This window comes from Canis lupus, chromosome 17 (genome assembly GCF_003254725.2).
Source record: "Canis lupus dingo isolate Sandy chromosome 17, ASM325472v2, whole genome shotgun sequence".
In the NCBI taxonomy this organism is placed as follows: Eukaryota; Metazoa; Chordata; class Mammalia; order Carnivora; family Canidae; genus Canis; species Canis lupus.
The window spans coordinates 60,329,993-60,346,882 of NC_064259.1; the positions used below are offsets into that span (position 1 = coordinate 60,329,993).

At 49.7% G+C, this 16,890-nt stretch overlaps 1 protein-coding gene across 1 annotated transcript; it reads right to left on the reverse strand.

Annotated features, from left to right (window-relative positions):
- SELENBP1 (selenium binding protein 1) lies at positions 1-8,708 on the reverse strand. The gene is made up of 13 exons (XM_025453011.3): positions 8,670-8,708; positions 7,901-7,990; positions 5,383-5,439; positions 5,113-5,225; positions 4,686-4,871; positions 4,056-4,176; positions 2,713-2,895; positions 1,938-2,116; positions 1,456-1,534; positions 1,241-1,362; positions 911-1,003; positions 631-749; positions 1-399 (listed from the first exon to the last, which is right to left on the reverse strand). The coding sequence occupies exons 1-13, from the start codon at positions 8,671-8,673 to the stop codon at positions 237-239; spliced, it is 1,509 nt and encodes a 502-aa protein (XP_025308796.2). The 5' UTR covers positions 8,674-8,708; the 3' UTR covers positions 1-236.
- Positions 8,709-16,890: the final 8,182 nt, after the last annotated feature.

The window sequence follows — 16,890 nt, forward strand, 5'->3', positions numbered from 1 at the left end:
TAGGTTCACTAATTTATTTCTTGGTAAAGTAATTTCCAAAAGCTCATGTAAAAACAGCCAATGAGCAGCACACAACAGTGGTCTGTAAATGAAGACACTACTCAATACATTCCAACAGCCTCAGTTTGGCTTTGGTGGGACAATCTGACATGGGTTGGGGGCTGAGAGGGAGCAGAGTGAAGCCAAGTCTCTGTGGAAGTGTGGGCTCAGATGTGAGTGGCTACCAGGGGTGGACTTCAGAGCCAAATGTCAGAACTGCAGTCACCCCCAGGGTAGCGGAGCTCATGGGCCAGGGCTGGGCCTAGGGGCTCCTTCCCAAAGTCCACCAGGAAGTTGGGGTTCAACTTCAGGCCTCCCTTTACTGTGTCTACATCAATCTGCAGCATCACGGAGCCTTCCCTGGTGGAAACAGGGAGGGGAAAAGAGAGAGGTCAGAGGTGGCTATCATCTTTCCCCCAAGAGTGTGTGATACATGGTAGGTCCTAAGGAAGAAGCAGCACCTATTGGGTGGAGGCAGGTGGGGTACCCGAGGAGTCTTCAGAAAGCCAGAGTTTACTTTAAAAAAAAAAAAGCCAGAATTTTCTGGGAGAGGAGAGCTAGAGAGGGAAGTCCAGGCTGTCTGCTTCTCACCTGATGAGGTCAGGGTAAAACTGCTTGTCCCAGGCACTGTACAATGATGTGGTGACGTACAGACGCTTCCCGTCTAGGCTAAGCTGGATCATCTGAGGGCCTCCAGGTACCTTTTTCCCCTTGGGAAAACCAGGTTATGTGTGGTAATACGTGGGTCCTGGGAGGGGGATCATGGAGTATGCCCCCACCCCATAATTCTCCAGCATGGACCTGAGGGACCCATGAGCCAGGCTGGGGGCTGCAAGGAGTGCATTGTGGGGTGGGGTGGGTAGGTCCTTACCTTGACCACCAGGGGCTCTGGCTGGGATTTTAGCTCCTGGTCCTCCAACACTTGCACGGGCCCTCCCTTAACAATGCTGCCCCCAAGGAATAGCTAGGTAGGGAGATACAGAGCATAAAGGAGGATAGTGGTGGAAGGTGAGGATGTTGTAGGAAGAGCACGTTCCCTCCTCCCTCCTGCCTCACGTTCCCCATGTATAGCCTCACAGTCCTGGTCTGCACCATCCCTCAGCCTCCATTTCTGCTATTCCCACACCTCCCTTATCATCCCCCAGCCAGTTCATGCCATCTGTCCCATCCCCAGACTTCTCTCATGCTGTTAACACTGCACCTGTCCTGTGAGGCGGGGCCGCTGCGGGTCAGAGATGTCATACTGCCGCAGGTCCCCATGCAGCCAGTTACTGAAGTAGAGGAACCGGTCATCCAGAGACAGCAGGATGTCCGTGATCAGGCCTGGGGTGGTGATGTGGTTCAGAGGCTTTCAGGGCTCTTATACCACAGGCTAGGAATCAACCTTCTGATTCCCACCCTCCAGAGGGCACTCACCTGGCATTTCGGGCAGCATCCAGCCCTTCACTTTCTTGGGAGGCACCTGGATCACCTTCTCCACTGACCAAGTACCTCCCTGTATTGGGAGGTGGAGGGTTAGGGTTGGATCTGGGTCTCTCCAGAGCCTACTGTCTACAGGGAGACAATAGATGCGGGGCCTCCTTGCCTCTAAGGTCTAGCTCCTATGCAAGCCCCTTAGGGTAGGGATAATGTTTGCTTCACTACTGCATTCCCAGCACCTAGCACATTGCCTGATGTGGAAGTTCACAAATATTTTTGAATGCGTAAATGGGAATTGAGGTTTAGAGAGATGAGAGAGCAAGGGGCCTTGCTTCTTGTTCCTGGAGAAGTTGGGCTAGGGGAGCCAGGAAGAGAGGTCTGGGTCATCCCTAGAGAGAGGAGTACTTCATGGCTCTGGAAGCCTAGCAGAGGTACAGGATAGGGCTGCTGGGAGGAGAGGGCCAGAAGACACATGTCACCTGATTCTTGTAGAAGCGCTGGATGGTAGAGCTGAGGGCACAGCCCACAAAGCCCTGGGCCGCATCTGGGTTGTGCAGGAAGCGGATCTCCAGGGGGATAAGCCCGTCCTGCAGAGTCAGGGTCTGTATGATCTCATGGCGCTGCCAGTCCCACACATGTAAGTGGCTTCCATACAGCCCTGGGATGGATGGGGGGTGGGTGCAAAGGATGGGCTCAGGATCAGGGCAGGGGGCCGTGGGCAAAAGCCAGGGCACAGCACAGGGCAGAAGGTTGAAAAACGGGTTGGAGGCATTAGAAAGACACTTGAGCAGGTCAGAGTACTCAGCACAATCTTACACCATCATCGCAGGAGTTGGGTTCACAGGAGGGAAGTTAAAAGGCCTGGAGATAGGTTTTCTTTCTTTCTTTTTTAATATTTTATTTATTTATTCATGAGAGACACACACAGAGAGAGGCAGAGACACAGGCAGAGGGAGAAGCAGGCTCCATGCACCGGGAGCCCGATGTGGGATTCGATCCCGGGTCTCCAGGATCACGCCCTGGGCCAAAGGCAGGCGCCAAACCGCTGCGCCACCCAGGGATCCCCAAGATTTTATTTATTTATTCATGAAAGACACACAGAGAGAGGTAGAGACACAGGCAGAGGCAGAAGCAGGCTCCATGCAGGGAGCCCAATGTGGGACCCAATCCCGGGACCCCAGGATCATGCCCTGGGCCGAAGGCAGGTGCCCAACCACTGAGCCACCCAGGCATCTCTGTTGAGGGGATTCTCACCTGCCTCTACGTCAGCGGGGTTGAAGCCATCTCTGAAGACATTGGGAGCCGCCCATTCAGTGCTGATCATGACATTGTGTCGAGGCTGGTACCAGAAGTCATAGCCCATAGGTGCAGCTCCCCCAGGCTGTTCCCATGTCCCCTTCACCTCGAACGTCTCTCCATCCAGCAGCACGAAACCCCCTGAGCAGGGAAGGAGGTAAAGTGGCAGGTGGAGGCAGTAGAAATGCTACCCTCCTCCAGTCCTAACCCCCAGGTATGTCCAAGAGGTTCCAAGTCTATTGCCTGGTGCCCCTTTCTCCCGCTGGGTTTGCCAGCTCCTTCAATTCAGGTGTCCAAAGGGCCCCACCCAGTCCTCTGGGTGGGAGGTGAGGACTCACTCTGGTGCCCCTCTTCCCATCAATGTTATTCCTGTCCTACACCAGGGGAAATTTTCTGTCCCCTTGAGGCAAGAGTCTGGGACCCTGTGCTTCTCTTGCTCCATTCTCTGTGGATTCCTCCCAGAGTCTAGGCTCCATTCTGCTCACTACATTGTTTTTTTATTTTTTATTTTTTTAGAGCAGAGAAATTATATTTACTTCTTACTCAACATGAATGCCCAACATATTTTCCCTTGCTTAGTATGCTATGATGCCTTGACAATTCTTTGCAAATACAACTAGATACCTACTCCTAAGTGCCACTAAATCTAGAAGTGTCCTCCCATCTCTGAGAAAAAGGAGCTGATGTTGCACTCCAAGCCTTGGTGGGGGGAGGAGGGAGCTCTGATCACACAGGTAAGGTCGGGAGAAAAGCAGCCCAGTGTAGTGACTAGGACATAGATTCTAGATCTAGATTTCTGGGTCTGAGTTCTACCTCTACAACTCATTAGCTGTATGAATTTGGGTAAGTTATTTATCCAGTATGTGCTCCGCTTTCTCATCTGTAAAACAGAGATAGTAGTAGCAGCTCTCCATAGGCTGTATCTGGCACGTGGTAGACATTTTATAAGTGTCTGTTCTGATCATACCATCAATGAGAGAGCAAATGTGAAGATTAAGGATCCTAAGGACTGTGAGACTTGCTCATGAATTCATAAAGGCTGATATTAAATTTCTGCATTTTCTGGGGCCATGTCTGTGCTCACATGCTCCACAGCATACTGTTCTGACTATAACTTTGAAGTGAATTCATCCGTCAAGTTTCATCTTCATAGAAATAATTGAAACAACTGAAGTTACTTGGCTATGATTTAAGTTTTGAATGAGACCCAGCCCTCTGGTTCTCCCTGGAAGGTCATTCTATCCCTCCCCTAGCTTGGGATCTGTTCCCCCCACAGATGCGCCTACAATGCCAGCACGTACCTTTGCCATTGCCCTTGGAGTCTCCTAGGGTGCTGATCATCACCTCCCCACTAGCCAGGCAGTGGCTGGTGTGGACATAGCCCAGGCCACACTTGGCATGGATGTCCTCAGCCTCAATGACCTGGAGAGGGATAAGGAATGGCATTGGGATTTTACTGGGCTGGGGGGACCCACCCATGACTCCTCCATTCCCTTACTTCTGCTGACCCCACTTTCTTTTCATTCAAGACACGGACACAATTTTCCCAGTGGGAATATGGCAGAGATTCAGTCTGATAGCTTCTAAGAGCAGCAAGGGAGAGTCTGAGAGACTAACTCTCCAGGCAGAAAGCACTGACTTCTCTCCCCCTGTCTCACAGCCCAATGAGACCAGAAGCTTCTCCCAGCCTGGGCCATTGCCAGCGTCATCTCTGTATCACCAGCAGCCAGCAGTGAGTGCCTGGCACAAAGATGGTACTCAACGACATGTTGAGAGAAAGGATCAGAGGCTCCTGCCTAAGGGAGGCAAAAAACAAAACAAAACAAAACAAAACAAAACAACGGCAAAAAAAATCCCACAACCAAAAAACTACTCCCACCCCTGCATTGCCCGCCCCCAGGGTCCCTGAGCAACAGAGACAGGGAACATGCCTTGTGTAGCTTCGGGGCACGGGGATCAGAGCCCACGTCCACCACATAGATGCGGGAGGACATGAGACAGGGCAGCATCAGCTTGGTGCGGGACTTGGTGCTGTCTCCGAAGCAGCTGCTACAGGCGTTCCATCCTGAGTGGTGCAGCTCATCCCGCAGGTTAGGCATGGGCAGCCGGTGGATGACCTGGGAGTGGAGGGGGGCAGCGGAGGGGGGCCTTCCTGAGCCCGGGACCCGCGTGGGCCTGGCGGTACAGCATGGGCTGGGATTCATCACTGTCCTGGACCGCTGGTACCCTTATGCCATGAACACCCTGTACGATCCCACCCAAAGAGGGGGAAGAAGGCTGGAGCTGGAGAAGGGACTCGCTGGGGCCAGGGCTAGAGGACGGGTCTCAGGGTGCTCCAGTGCCCGAACTCCGCCTCACCTGGCAATACTGGGGAGACTTGGGATCAATGTCCACGGTGGCCAGATAATCTGGGGCCTCAATGCCAGTGTTTCCGTAAATACAGGGCAGGTAGACGATCTCCTCCCTGGGCCCTAGAGGGTAGAAAGCAGTTAGTGGGGAGGGCAGGGTAGAGAGGGCTGACAGGTGGCCCTGGGTGTGCCTGAGGCCGGGGTCTCAGCTCTCCCACCCCTGTGAGCTCGTGGAATTCCTTTCTGGGGGCATCATGGGCTCTCACACTTGCACACTGACCTTTCATGGCCTCCAGAGGGCTGGGGTAGCCAGGTCCACACTTCCCACATTGTGTAGCTGCGGAAACAATGGGGCACTCGGCCAGACCACTCTCCAGAGGGCGTGGGCTCCTTCCCCACACACCAGGACACACACCCACACGACACACACCCTGCACCACTGGCTGAGGTGACAGGCCAGGCCACGTCTGGTGTCAGCTCCTGCCCCACCGCTGCCACCAATCCCCTGCCCCTCAAAGCTCTGCTGAGTGTGTGCAGGTGTTTGGAAGAGCTCTCCGGTGTGATCTGAAGATGGACAGGCCCGCAGGCAGGACCCAGGGGAGGCTGGAGGAGGGGGAGCAGGCCAGGCTCTGTGGGGCACAATGGGTATGATATCCATGCGCATCCCAGCCCCCGAGGCTCCTGAGTAGTCAGGGGAGCTGGGGCAAGTTATCTAGCCTCCCAGCCTCAACTTCCACACCATCCATAAGAGGAAGATGACAGGAATCTCACAGTGGGCTCCTGGGAGGAGTCCACGGGCAGGTGCGATCAAGACTGCAGCTCCGTGCTTGCCTGGCGGGAGCCAGTGAGCCCACTGCACCGCAGCTTGTGAGGGCACTACCTGCTTGGCCACCGCAGAAGATATCTCCACAAGGCCTGGGACACTTCTTGTTTTTCTCCCCTTGGATTCTGACCTTGGGCTGCTGGCCAGAACCTGGATTGCTGAGCTGAAGGTCTGGTAAGGGATAGGAGGCTGAAGGTCGGGGCCTCAGGGCTGTCACCACCTGGATATCCTTAGATTGGGTTTCTAACCGCCACCCCTTCTCGCGTGAGCCCCACTTCCTTTATCTGTCTTTGGTCCAACTCTGGAGCCTCAGAGGCTACCCACAGAGCCAGCAGGCGGGGCCCTACTTATCGGTCAAGCCTGGCAAGAGCAGCCACAGAACCAACTGGCCCAAAGTCAGCTGCGGAGAAGGAGGGTGAGGGATCAGGACCAGGCATCAGGCCTCAGGGTTGGGATCTGACCTGGAGGAAGGAGCTGTCAGAAATCCCAGAGTGGAGATCACAGGACGGGTGCTGCCTCCCTGCGCTGGCCCACAGCCAGTCTGGCCCTGCCCTGACAGCACAGGGACCCCCAGTGGGGAGGCAGGAGCAGTCGGAGTGGAGCCTTCCCTGGTGCCTGGGCTCAGGCCCTCAGCCGGGAAACAGGTCCCCTCTCAAGGCAGCCAACATGGCCAGGAGGCCAGGAGGAGGCAACAGCGTTTTCATTGGTTTCAAGCTCCAGATCTGGTATCTGCTCTCTTGACTTTCTCCCCTCTTTGGCTAAAAGGGGGTAATAATATCTTACCTTCTTTTCCAGGTGGCTAGGAAAGTCAAATAAGCTGATATATTCAGAAGTACTTTTGTAAAGGAGAAACGCGGTATAAATATGGGTAGATTGTGCCAGAAGCGGGACAAAAATCCCAGGCAGTGGTTGGTGGCCAGAGAGAGAGCTGGGGTGGATGCGGTTGATGAGAAATCCAGCCCAAAGGAATTGAGAAGACTGTGCAGGGGCTTGGCATAGGAGGCAAGGGGGAGAGGAAGGAGTTTGCTGGACACAAAGCAGAAGGAGATTCAAAACCCCAAGACCTCAAGACAGAGACACAAGGCCCACAAAGCTGGACAGAGATGGAGAGGTGAGGGAGGTGTTGCTGGCTGTGGCATCTTCCCCTCTGCACATCACCCCAGCACTTCGTGGAGTCAATCAGGCCCCATGTAACCTCCAGGCCCCAGGAGCATCAGTGTTCTTACTGGGGGCACCCCCCCATCTCCTGGCTTGTCTTAAGCATCTCAATCAAGATCTCTGAAAATCTTTGGGTTTGAGATGAACCCAGGGGAAGCTCGCTGGGTTTTCCAGTGTCAAGCTGGCTGCTAGGCATTCTGCTAGTCTAGGAAAAACCCAGATCCAGGGGGGACAAGGACCTCAATACTCCCAAGCAGACCCAAACTCCTCAGGCCGACATCCAGGAGTCTGAAGATGGGGAATAGAGGGGCTTCTGGGAGAGTGGGAGGCAGTGAATAGGGCCCCAGTGAGAGTGTATGGGCTCCAATTTCCCTTTCAGAGTGCCTGGGGTGGCTAGAGGGTGAGTGATCTGGCCCCAAAGGCCTGGGTTTCCTACTTCCTGGAGTAAAAAGCTGGCCCAGGGCTAGAATCAGGATGGCCTTTCACCTATGGTGACAGCCAGGGACAAAAGGTTCTCCCTATGTATTTCCTGACCCCGACCAGATTTTCCCAGCTGCAGGAAGGTCCCCTGGCTCCAGGCCCCAGCTAGGGAGTCAGGTGGGGGTCCAGGGCCACAAATTCCAGCCGTCCCTCTGCCCTCCTCTCCTTGTAGCGCCGGAAACTTTGGCTGAACTGGGAGATATAGAGGTGGGGTGGGCCCAGTAGAGCAGAGTCCACTACACACCCCACCAGCTTCCCCCACCCAGCTTTTCTGTCACTTCCTGTACTGTGGGCCAGAGGTGGGTGACACTTGGTTGGCAGAAAGCCCCCTCCTTACCCATGCTGCTTCCTGGTATGCTTTGATCCTTACTGGGCTGCCAGGAGTGAGCAGAGACAGAAGCTATGCCGTTGTCCGAGGCAGGCTTTGCTGGGAAGGGGCAAAGGGAAGGAATTTATACAACCAATGGGTGAGTAGGGTGGGGCAGAGGGAGGGCCTGGGTTGCAGCCCAGAATGAACTACCAAGGGCAGCTGGCCAAGACGCTCTCAAATGGCCTGGGAGGCTGGTGTTTGCATTACAAGGTTTGTGTGTGTGTGTATGTGTGTGTGTGTGTGTGTAGGAGCCTGTTCATATGTAGATATGTGCTGTGGCTGTGCACACATCTCTACTGTGGGTGTCTGGGCTTATGTGACTTTGTGGGTCTGGCATGTGCACAGTCTATATACCTGTGTGTTGCCTCCTTGTGTGTGTGTTGTGTGTTTGTGGATGAATATGTGCCAGTGTGGGTATTCCTGTGTGTCTGGACTTGTGCACATCTGTGTGTATTTTTGTGAGCATGTGCCCGCCAGAATGTTTATCCCGTGTGGGCTTGTGCATATGTTCCTGTGTGCATGAGCATGCATGCTTGTGTAAGCATATGTGTGCACATGTCCCTGCTTCTAAACGCTCATCTCTGTACTTGGATTTCTGTACTTGTAAAGGCGCCCAGGGCTGTTGGGCCCATTTGCTCCTATCCATAGCCAGGGTCAGCTTTCTCTTAAAAACACCCTCTTTTCCAGACATCCATGCTCCAAAAGGCACCATCCTACCCACCCTCAAACTGCTCACCCATGTCTTCTGGCCACAGCTGTCCTGACGAGAAGCAAGGTTTAGTATATCCAGGTTTCACTTTCTCCAGACTTGCGTATGCCTCTTGAGCTTTGAAGTGGAAGGAAAGTCAGCAGTGCCCATCATCACTTCCTATTAACCTCATAAATCTCAGGAGATAGAAGTGGAGTCCCGCCCTCCCCCCCATCTCTCTGCTTGGTCTCTCAACAGCTCCCAAGGTGGATAGCAGGGCCCCAGGGAAGCCCAGAATGGTGCCACTGTCCCTAACTGGCCTGTGATGAGTCATAAAACTCTAAGGGTCTCCAACTATGTAAGAAAGGAGTCCTCCAGCTGGAGGGTTCCCTGCTGGCAGGGGCTGCTGAGCCTGAGAGTGGCGTGTCCCAGGGACATGTAATGGCCTCCGGGCAAATGGCAGCTGCTTGCTGAAGGGCCAAGGTTCGGTTGAGGCCTGACCTGCTAGCCCTCTCTGGGGCTGCCCTCATCCAGAGAAGCCTGGGTTTGAAGGGCTAGTGCAAGGGAACCCGCCCCAGCAGTCCTTCATTTGAAGCCAAGGGCCCCCTCTTCCCTGAAAGCTGGCTGCCTGACAAGCATAAACTTTGCTCTACTCTTCTTGGAACCTGCTGACTCTGTGTCTATAGAAGCCACTTTCATCTCCTTGGATGAAAGCTATGGGGTGAAGTTTTTATTGGATAGTGAAAGGGACCAAGTTTGGTCTTGACACTGCCAGCGGAAAGATCCGCCGACTTTCCAAACTGCAGCAGAAGGAAGGGGAAGAAAACCGGGCTGCCAAACGGTTCCTGTGGGTGAGGAACCCACACAGGAGGATACTCTGTGGCTACCTATGGCAGGGATCTCCTCCTACCCTCTTCTCCCCAGGATCTCTCAACCTCTCCTGGCTTTCTCCTCCTTCTGCACCCTCACCATTGCACCATCAGCTAGTCGTGCTGCAGTCAGCCCTGTGGGTACAGCTGTCCTACAGGGGGTGGCCTCCGAGGGCTGCTTCTTCGCCTTTGCTGAGTTCATGCACTGGCTGCCTCCACTTACCCTGCCTTCAGCCTGCTCCCCCCCACTCTGGCCTCCTCTTCCTCCTGAGGTCCCATCTTAAGCCTCCTCTACTTTCCCGCTTTGGGACTTGAAGTAGCCCAACACCCAAGATCTGAAAGAGAAAGCAAACCCATCCTCACCCTCTTATAAAAAGTCATTGTGTCATTACCTCCAGAGGAACTGGGATTTAAAAAGAAAAGAAAAGAAAGAAAAGAAAAGAAAAGAAAAGAAAAGAAAAGAAAAGAAAAGAAAAGAAAAGAAAAGAAAAGAAACTGGGATTTTGTTTGTCCTGAATGAGAATTGCAAAGCACTGTTCCATCCTGGACTGCAAGTTCTTCCGTTCCTGAACTCAGACCTGGGGTTCATGGCAGCTCCTGCATGGCACCCCTAGCCTTTGCTGCTTTTTCCCAGAGTGCTTCTTCCAGAGCCTGCAAGGTGCTTGTGAAAAGTTGTCCAAATTAGGGGTATGGGTGGAGGCAGTCCAGGGAGAGGGCTCGGGCCAGTAAAGGAAATTCCATAGCCCCTGGTGTCTTTGTTCCCATGGTGGGAGCAATCAGTGTCACTGTGGCCTGAGCACCCCAAATGTAACTTCTCAGGAACTTAAGGGCTCCCTCTGTCCAATCTTTCTCTAGCCAACCAGAGTCCAACCAAAGCTGGCTGACTCCTAGATTCACAGAAGGGAGAGGGGGAGAGCACTGGGCTTCCTCCCCTTGGCCAGGCTGTCCTCGGGGAGGGTGGGATCGTGGCCCCAGGCTGCTAATCCCAGGAGGCTGTACCTGCCCTGACACTGGGCACCCCCACCTTAAAGAAGGCTGTGTGCAGCCTATGCTCCTTCCTGCTGTTTCAAGCTCCAGAAAAGCACAGTAAATATTAGAGGTAGGTTTTCGGGCTGGCAGCAGAACGGCCAGGAGGTTATGTAACTGCTGCCTGGACTTTGGCTTTGCTCCATCTCCACAGACAGAAAGTGGATTCTTGCGTATCTGGGGGCATGGAGCCCCACTGCTGGCTCCCCCCTTTCCTTCCAGCCTCAGTCGGACTTCTTTGGGCCTCTTTAAACGGGTCCCGGGACCACTGTTTGGCAAGATGGCAAGGGAAGGGAAGGGAAGGGAAGAAGGACTAAGCCCAGGGAAGGGAAAGGAGAGGATATGATGAACCTGAGGTCTCCAGGAATACTTTCATGTAAAAAAAAAAAAGTGTTTTTCTTCATCTCTAGCAAAACCAAAGTGACATGGAAGCAATAAAAATCCAGCCAGGGGAGTGATATTAGGGAGAAAGAAGAATTAACCTGTATGAGCCCACTCACTCTTGCCCTTGTGCCCCACTTAACCTTCGTCACACCCTAATCTTGTAGGTAAATCCTCCTCTTTTTACTTGGGAAGAGGCCAAGTAAAAAAACCTGGGAGTTGCCCAGCAGGATTCCCATCCAGGTTCATGGGCCTCTGGAGCTCACAGTTTTTCTAATCTCTCTGGGGCCATTTTGTGTTTGGTTTGGCTCTGGCTTAGGTGGGGAGGGTGGGTGGAGGGGGAGGGGAGGTGCTGGAGGCCGGGAGCACTAGAAGGAAGGCAGAAAGCTGTGGTGCTTTGTCTCTGGGGAATCTCAGAGGCTCTTTCCTGGGAATGGGGAGAGTGGTGAAGAATCAGGTGTCTCCTGAACTGAGCAGTGGGGTCTTCATGGTCTTCTTCTTTTTTTTTTTTTTTTTTCATGGTCTTCTTCAAGGGGAAGGGGGAACCCCTGTGTTCTGGGAAAGATATGACATCCAAGTGTCACCACAGTTATCTTCGGAGAGAAGCAATGGAGGGAAAGGGATAATTTTCCCTTTTTACTTTATGCACTTGCATATTTTTTTAAACTAATAAGCATATATTCCTTTTGTAACCAAAACCCCAAATAAAGGTATTCCTTTTTTTTGGCCTGCCTGTCCTTTCCTTTGGGAGATGCAAATGTGCGTGGTCATTCTTTCACGTATTCAATCTTGTGCTCCACAAACACTTCTGGAGCGTGATTTGGTAGATGGAGTGGGGAACGAGGCAGAGTGTCTGCTTCACAGAGATGCATGCTGAGGGACACGGCCAGTGTCATGGAACATATAAACCAGTAGCATGATGTCCAATGAGTGCCCTGGGATAATGCGGGTGGCGGAGAGTAGACAGGGATTAGACGAGGTCGTCCAGTCTATACATGTGCACACTTGCCTGCCAACGAGCAGCACCACACATAATCTGAGGGGCCTGTAGCACGTGTAGCAGTGGCCTGTGGAGGCCTGAGGTAGGACTGGCTGGACAGGTTGAGGTTTTTACCAGCTAGGCAGAGTTTCTGACCCTCTCTTGTTCATTTCTCCTTGTTTTACCAGAACAACTACACGCCCTCTGCAGAAGGGGGTAGGGTTTCCTGAGAACCTGTTAGCAGGTGTGACTGGCGCCAGGCCGGGCTCTGCATGCTGGCAGTGATCTCAGGTACTGCCCACAGCAAACCTGGACAGGTAAATAGCTTTTTCTTCATCTCACATCAGAGGAAAGAGAGTTTTACAAATCCAAGGAGCTGCTCACACTCATTTCATAGCACCTCCCCATCTCTGAAAAATGCTGAGTTCAAAGCCTGCCACCCAGAACAACAACAAAGCTCTGAGAAGATTGGGGGTGGAGTGGGGAATGTCCTCTGCTAAGGGGCTTCCTTCAAGGGGCATGATATAAGAGGCACCTTGAAGGTTTCCTGCCTACCTCCAACCCGCTCAGAAATGTCCTCCCTCGTGGACTTCCATGGATGTTGAAAACTTCACCGCTATCAGTGCAGTTCTGTGGGACTGGATGGCCTCTTCTCACCTTGTGGCTGTAGGGACTCCCCCTGAGGTGTTAAGTGTGACTCACTTTTATCAGGTGCCTGTCTCTAATGATAAGAGCAAGGGAAACATCAAGGAGAGGGAAGTGTTTAGAAAGCAACTGTTCCCCATCTCTGCAGACAAAAAAAAAAAAAAAAAAAAAGAATAAAGAGGGAGAGAGGGAGATCTTTTTCTGTATCTCTGTCTCTCTCAGTGGAACATTTCAATATATACAAAAAGAGACATAATAGTATAATGAACCTGCAGGTATACCACCCACCTTTCCTAAAAACCTGCTCATAACCCATCGGGCTTCCACTATACCTCCCAGCCCTCCTCTACCTTGGATTGTTTTAGCAAACCATGGACAGATGATCTTTCTTGCATTATATTTCTGTATTCATCCCTTCAAGATTAGAATTGTTTTTTTTTTAAACCACCATATCCTAATCACATCTAAACAAATTAGCAAATCTTTCCTATTGTCAAATATTCTGTGTTCAAATTTCCCCATTGTCTAATACATTTTTTAAAAGATTTTATTTATTTATTCATGAGAGACACACACAGAGAGAGAGGCAGAGACACAGGCAGAGGGAGAAGGAGGCTCCATGCAGGGAGCCCGACATGGGACTCGATCCTGGGTCTCTAGGATCAGGCCCTGGGCTGAAGGCAGCGCTAAACTGCTGAGCCACCTGGGCTGCCCCTTAAATCTCTTTAATCTGCAGGTGAGAAAGGAAGACAGATTCAAGTTTAAGTGAAGAAGGGTCTGACTAGAACTGAAATTACATATCTTGTCACATATCTAATCAACAAGAAGAAAAGGTAAAGTGGGTTTGAACACAGTTATGTAGTCTGGAAGAGGTAACAGCAAGAGCAGTCACAGGGATGCAGGTGAAAGTTCGTTATTACCTCCACCCTATCCCTCCTGCCCCAGCCTTCCTTCTGTGCCAAGCCTGGCTCCAGAGAAGCTGAGACAAGAACCATAAAATGGCTTTTATGCAATCATCTCCACCTTTACAGAGGCTCACTTGGCTTGCACCTTCTTAGTTAAAAGCCCTGGGAAGAAAGAATTACATCAGTCTTGGTTAATGGCCCAAATTAAGCCATCAAAACCTTTAATCAAGCCTCCATTTTGAACATGTTATAATACTGCAAATAAAAAATCCAAAGGAAAGTAAAAGCCTTTCTATTTGAGGCTGGAAGAACCTCTGTCCCCTGGAATCGTATCCTTGAGTCACAGTTTCTCTACTAAGCTCAGGACAAACAGGAACAAGTTCCCTTCTTCTCAGGGCTTCCATTTCTCACCTCACCACCAAAATGCCACCTGGAAAGAGTGTGTATATGTGGGTGTGTGTGGGGGATACTCCCTTCAGTGTCCCAAAGGCACGGAAATCCTAAGGCTTTGGAGACTTGTCTTCAGCTCTACATGGAATCATGTAGAAGAGCCTCTCTGCCTACCCTGGATTCTTTGTCTTTCATACACCTGCTATTCCCCTAGGATTTCCCCAGGGTCATGTCCAAGTGTAGAAAGATGGAAAGCGAGGTCTGGAAAGGGATTTCCTGTGTCAGCTTATCAAAAGGCTGCTCAGAAACCAGAGTTTAAAAAGGCTCTGACTGAAAAAATAATGATTGCTCTTAATATACAAAGGTCTCCAATACATTTCTTTTTTTTTTTCCAATACATTTCAATTAGAAAAAGACAAACTATAGAAAAAATATTCCAAAGATACAAAAATGAAGAATAAATGGCTAATAAACAGGAATGCCTGGGTGGCTCAGCGGTTGAGCATCTGCCTTTGGCTCAGGTCGTGATCCTGGGGTCTGGAATTGAGTCCTCCCACATCAGGCTCCTTCCAGGAAGCCTGCTTCTCCCTCTGCCTGTGTCTCTGCCTCTCTGTGTCTCTCAGGAATAAATAAATAAAATCTTTAAAATAAATAAATAAATAAATAAATAAATAGTTAATAAACATAAGTAAAGATACCCAATCTCATTAGCAATTAAAGAATTACTTGATGAAGCAAAAGCAATATGGTAAGATTTTCAAAAATCAAAAGGTTGTTAATATTCAATGTTGGAAGAAGATGGGGACAGGGGCACTCCTGTAGGTTTTGGCAAAAGTATAAAATGGTGAAACATTTCAAGAAAGCAGTTTAGCAGGCATCTGAGTGGCTCACTCGGTTAAGTGTCTGCCTCTAGATTTGGGCTCAGATCATGATCTCAGGGTTGTGAGATCAAGCCCCATGTCAGGCTCTGTGTGGAGTCTGCTTAAGATTCTCTCTCTCCCTCTTCCTTTGCCTCTCTCTCCCAAACAAATAAAATAAATTTCAAAAATAATAATAATAAAATAAAATAAAGCAGTTTAGAAGCATCTGGAGAGCTCAATCTGTTGGGCTTCTACCTTCGGCTCATACCGTGTTCTCAGGGTCCTGGGATCTAGCCCTGCATCAGGCTCCCTGCTCAGTGGGGAGCCTGCTTCTCCCTCACCCTCTTCCTGCCGCTCCACCTGCTTGTGCTCTCTCTCCCCCTCTGTCAAATAAATAAATAAAATCTTAAAAAAAAAAGCAGTTTAGCAACACCTAGCAACATTTTCAGTGGAAATCCACTTCTTTTTTTTTTTTTTTGAAATCCACTTCTAGTGACCTACTCTATGGAAATAGACAAGTATCCAAATATATTAATAAGATGTTCATTGTAACATTATTCATAATAGTGAAAGGTCAGAAGCAACCAACATCCGAATACTTAAATGTAGTATGAAACATCCACAACATGAACACTGAGCAACCATAATGGATAGTTTTATACATACTAACATGGAAGGATATCCAAGAAATATGGTCAAGGAGGAAAAAAGCAGAAAAATAGTATAATCCCATTTAATTAAAACTATATATAAAATTAATTATTTAAACCATAGAGTTTTAATTAATTTGATTCATTTATATATTAAACTAAATAATTTAAACTATAATTTATAATTACATAGTATGTAATTGTATACTTTAGTTTAGTATATAATTTAAGTGTACATATATATATACGGTTATGTGTTCATAGAAAAGGATTTGAGGAGATAAAGCTTCTTTTATCATACAAAACTTACCAAATGTAACCAAACACTAGCTACCTCTGAGGACTTGGATTAAAGAGAGCAACTTTTATTTTTCACCTTATGTACCAATTATGTATTTTCTAAATTTTATACTAAGCTTGAAATACATGCATAACTTAAACATTGAAATGTTGAAAGAATATAGTAACACTGTTGCTTATCAGATGAGCAAAAATTTTAAAGGCTAAAATCCAGTCATGATGGGAACATGAGGAAGAGGGCATCATTCAGGATTGGTGAGAGTGCCAACTGATGCCTTACTAGCAAATGCAATTTGTCAATACCTATCAAAAGTTAAATTGTGCATACATAGCATTCTACCTAGGAATTCCACTTCTAGGATCCAGTCCATAGAAATACAAGCAGGCCGTAAACAGGTCAGTATGATAACAACAACAGATATCACTTCTTAAATGCTTAGTATATCCTTGCTGTTGTTTTAAGCACTTTAAAGACAAAGAAATGATCTCCACACCCACATAAGAGCTTAATATGTGTCAGGTACTTCTTGAAGCTCTTTACGTGCTCTACCTTATTTAATCCTTGCAACAAACCTATAAAGTAGAAACTGTTTGAAAAAAAAAAAAAAATAAAGTAGAAACTGTTTGATTATGCCCATTGTACAGATAAGGAAATTACAGCCTACAAAAAGGAAGTAACTTACTCCAATTCACACAGCTAGTGGGTAGCAGAGTCCAGGGTTTGAATGTAGGCAGCTGGGGGATCCCTGGATGGCTCAGCGGTTTAGTGCCTGCCTTTGGCCGAGGGCACAATCCTGGAGTCCCGGGATCCAGTCCTACGTCAGGTTCCCGGCATGGATCCTGCTTCTCCCTCCTCCTGTGTCTCTGCCCCTCTCTCTCTCTCTCTCTCTCTCACTCTGTCTGTCTATCATAAGTAAATAAATCTTAAAAAAAAAAAAAAAAGAATGTAGGCACCTGATTTGGGACTCTGTGCCTGTAACAGCCAATCTCGAGCTCTTAGGTAGTTAATCATAGAACCTTCGCAATGTGTTTCATTGTTTAGGGCTGGCAAGGGCATACAGCCCTTTTTATGTTTGGTGGGAAATGGAATCCACTACCACCACTGAACTGAAAAGGCCAGATGCTCACTTTGCCAGATACCCTTGCTGCGGGGAGCAAACACATGACAGTCCTGGAGAGCCAGGTGTGTCAGGGACAGCTCAGACACAAAGGAAGAGAATGGTGGCTGAGTGTGCTCTGGTCTGTGTGGGCTCAGGCCAGCATG

Coding starts and splice junctions, on each gene's coding strand:
- SELENBP1 (XM_025453011.3), bottom strand. Junction 2,117..2,712: donor CCCCGCTGACGTAGAGGCAG/GTGAGAATCCCC, acceptor CATCCATCCCAG/GGCTGTATGGAAGCCACTTA. Junction 750..910: donor CAGAGCCCCTGGTGGTCAAG/GTAAGGACCTAC, acceptor GGTTTTCCCAAG/GGGAAAAAGGTACCTGGAGG.